This window comes from Acyrthosiphon pisum, chromosome A2 (genome assembly GCF_005508785.2).
Source record: "Acyrthosiphon pisum isolate AL4f chromosome A2, pea_aphid_22Mar2018_4r6ur, whole genome shotgun sequence".
Taxonomy (NCBI): Eukaryota; Metazoa; Arthropoda; class Insecta; order Hemiptera; family Aphididae; genus Acyrthosiphon; species Acyrthosiphon pisum.
The window spans coordinates 19,620,759-19,623,660 of record NC_042495.1 but is presented as its reverse complement, the minus strand read 5'-3'; the positions used below and the strand labels follow the sequence as shown (position 1 = coordinate 19,623,660).

Sequence of the window (2,902 nt, the reverse complement as noted above, 5' to 3'; positions counted from 1 at the left end):
AATAACATATATATTAAGAGGATGCCACACACGCATGTGTGGTCTCCGTTTTACAAATGTAAAACATAGTAAAATTGGTTTGCTTGGATAAGAACCACTATATGGCTATAGTTATAGTTCAAGTTATGCAACCAAATGTTCCTATTAGGAAGAAGAGAACATAGGCTGGCAAACATTGTTTTTAATTTTTCGATATCACAAATACGAAAAAAGTTCTCATAGTTTAAAAATAAAAATAGTACAGTACAATGGGGTAACTTTGATAATTTTTTACTGTTTTATGACAATTTAACTTTTTATTTTATGGATAGTCTCTATAGTATTACCGATAAAACTCTCAAAATTAAATATTAGTTATTTTTAAATTTCTAAAGTTATCTTTTGAGATATCAATCTTTTTAATATGGTATCAAACTTACACAACGGGCAACTTTGATACCTATATTTCTTAATGTGTTATCAAAGTAACCCCATTTTATGAAAATAAAATTTAATCATCATGGTACTCTGGTGAATAAAAATATATGGGTATCAAAGTAATCCCGCGAAATCAAAGTTCTAATGAAAAACGTAAAACTTAAAATTTATAGTATTAGGATTAAGGGGGGTGTGAGGGAAAAAGCCCCCCACGGACCTCTGTAACATAAACTATTCCAGCACCCCCTAAATTCACACCCAATGTGCGCCTATGGTCGATTCTACCTATTAAGTTGTTCAATCGTGTTCTCGAGTCAGTGACAAATGACTACAGTTCTGATATTGACTAATATTATTTTATTGTTGTTTCCATTTTTCTACATAAATACCAACAATTTATTTGTGCGGTGTAAAGTAGTTTATGTAATTTATATTTAATTTGTGTACGTATATAAAATTACTTACTTAAATATGTTTAGTATATTTAAATGTAATAATTAATAAAACAAACAATAAAAACAAAAATAATGAAAGTAGTGAAAATGTGGACGATCCTGACTGCATCCCTTCTTCGTCGAAGAATGTAATAGTCGTATGTACAAATTGATTATATAATATTATGTAAAACAAAAATAATATTTAATTTAGTAGATATTCATGTAACATTTTCAATTTTAAAATAACATTAAAAATTCAACTAGTGCTAATGTGCATTTGCTGCAATTTATAGTTTTAAATTTTAATATCTTTAAATTTTGTTTATTTAATTTTATTGAACATACAATATTTGCATAGGCTGATGAAACAGCTTTAAAACTGCCAGTTATTGAGATGGATGACTTGGGTGATTTGGAAACGGGACCTAAACATCATAAGCTATCGGTTTGTCATTTGTCAATATTTAATTTATAATTTTTTTTTTAATTTTGTTTTTACTAATTTATGTTAAGCAGATATATCCCAGAACACAATTTGGTCAACAAAAAAGGTCTTTTAGTAGTGAATACTTCAAAGAATACCAGTGGTTAGAATACAGTATTAAAAAAAATGCTGCGTTCTGTTTTCCTTGCAGAATATTTGGTGGAGCCAGTGTTAATGAAGATACTTGGACCAAAAATGGATTCAACAACTGGCAAAAAGCAAGTTAAATATTATGTTTATATTGTATTATTGTATTGCTTTAATTAATCATTGTGTTAGGCATTGAGCTTTAATTTTTTTTAATTTATATAAATCATAAATTATAATTAAATAAAAGTGCAAGTTAAATTTAAATACCTATGATGGATTAATAGTGTAATTATTATTATTATTATTTTAATCAAAGTGTTGTAATTATTGTCTTATAGCTGTGTGAACGATTAAAAAAACACAATATTGCTCTTAGCCATATTACATGTGTTACAAAATTGTCATCATTTTATTCAAGTAAATCAAAAGGATCTGTTGTAGCTCAATTGTCATCTGCACACAAAGAACAAATTAGAAAAAATCGTCTGTACATTTCACATCTAATCGACATAGTGTTGTTTTTAGGAAAACAAGGTGTTGCCTTTAGAGGGCATTATGAAAATGATGAATCAATTAATCAAGGTATATTCTTCATAATATTATAATAAATATTACTAAAGTTTATATTATTAGTAGATTTTGTGTTTTAGGAAATTTTAAAGAGTTGTGCAAATTGTATGCTAAATCTGTACCAGATTTTGAAAATATGTATTCTAAAGATACTAATTATAGTAGTTGGAGAATACAAAATGAACTTATTGATATTTGTGCCAGTTCCATAAAAGAAATCATACTTAATGAAATTTCAACCACTGGTTTCTTTGCTATTATGTGTGATGAAGCTAGGTTGGTATTTTAATAATCTATAAATCTAAGGAAACCAAATTGTAATTCTTTTTGTGAACTAATAATAATTGTATAATACAGAATTACATAATATTATTATGTTCATTTTTGTCTAAAAAATGAAAATTCATGTTTTAAAACAATAAAGGGTTATGTAATTAATAATTTTCAATTATGTTCTTAGGAGTTATAAAGAAGAACAGCTCTCATTATGTGTACGATATGCTGTAGGATTGAATGTTTTTGAAAGATTTTTGGATTTCATAGACGTTTCCAGTGGCCAAAATGCAACACAAATTTATTCAGCTATAATGCATTACTTTGAAGAACAAACTATAAACATGGAAATCGTTCATATAATTGCTCAATCTTATGATGGAGCTAGTGTCATGTCCGGTCATCTAAACGGAGTACAATCTAAAGTGCAAAAGCAATATCCAGCAGCCATATTTACACACTGTATGGCGCGTCAACTTAATTTAGTTGTTGTAGATTTATGTAAATCAATAAAGGTAATTAATTTTAAAAGAAAGTGAGTATTAAATATTGTAAATGAAATATATTTTTTTTATAGAGTGCACAAAAGGTATTCAATATATTAGAAGCAACTTATGTTCATTTTTCTCGA

The 2,902-nt window shown here is 27.1% G+C and overlaps 1 protein-coding gene across 2 annotated transcripts; it reads left to right on the top strand.

Moving 5' to 3' along the window:
• Window positions 1-1,366: 1,366 nt before the first annotated feature.
• Window positions 1,367-2,896, top strand: LOC100576049 (zinc finger MYM-type protein 1-like). Of its 2 annotated transcripts, XM_029490466.1 has the most exons (3): window positions 1,367-2,010; window positions 2,079-2,274; window positions 2,459-2,896. In XM_029490466.1, exons 2-3 carry the CDS (start codon window positions 2,135-2,137, stop codon window positions 2,808-2,810), a joined length of 492 nt encoding a protein of 163 aa, XP_029346326.1. In that variant the 5' UTR covers window positions 1,367-2,010; window positions 2,079-2,134; the 3' UTR covers window positions 2,811-2,896. The 2 variants fall into 2 exon arrangements, with proteins under 2 accessions (XP_029346326.1, XP_029346325.1); XM_029490465.1 differs by having other exon boundaries at window positions 1,367-2,274.
• The last annotated feature ends 6 nt before the right edge of the window (window positions 2,897-2,902 follow it).

Coding starts and splice junctions, on each gene's coding strand:
- LOC100576049 (XM_029490466.1), top strand. CDS start 2,135: ATGTATTCTAAAGATACTAATTATAGTAGTTGGAGAATACAAAATGAA. Junction 2,275..2,458: donor ATTATGTGTGATGAAGCTAG/GTTGGTATTTTA, acceptor TTATGTTCTTAG/GAGTTATAAAGAAGAACAGC.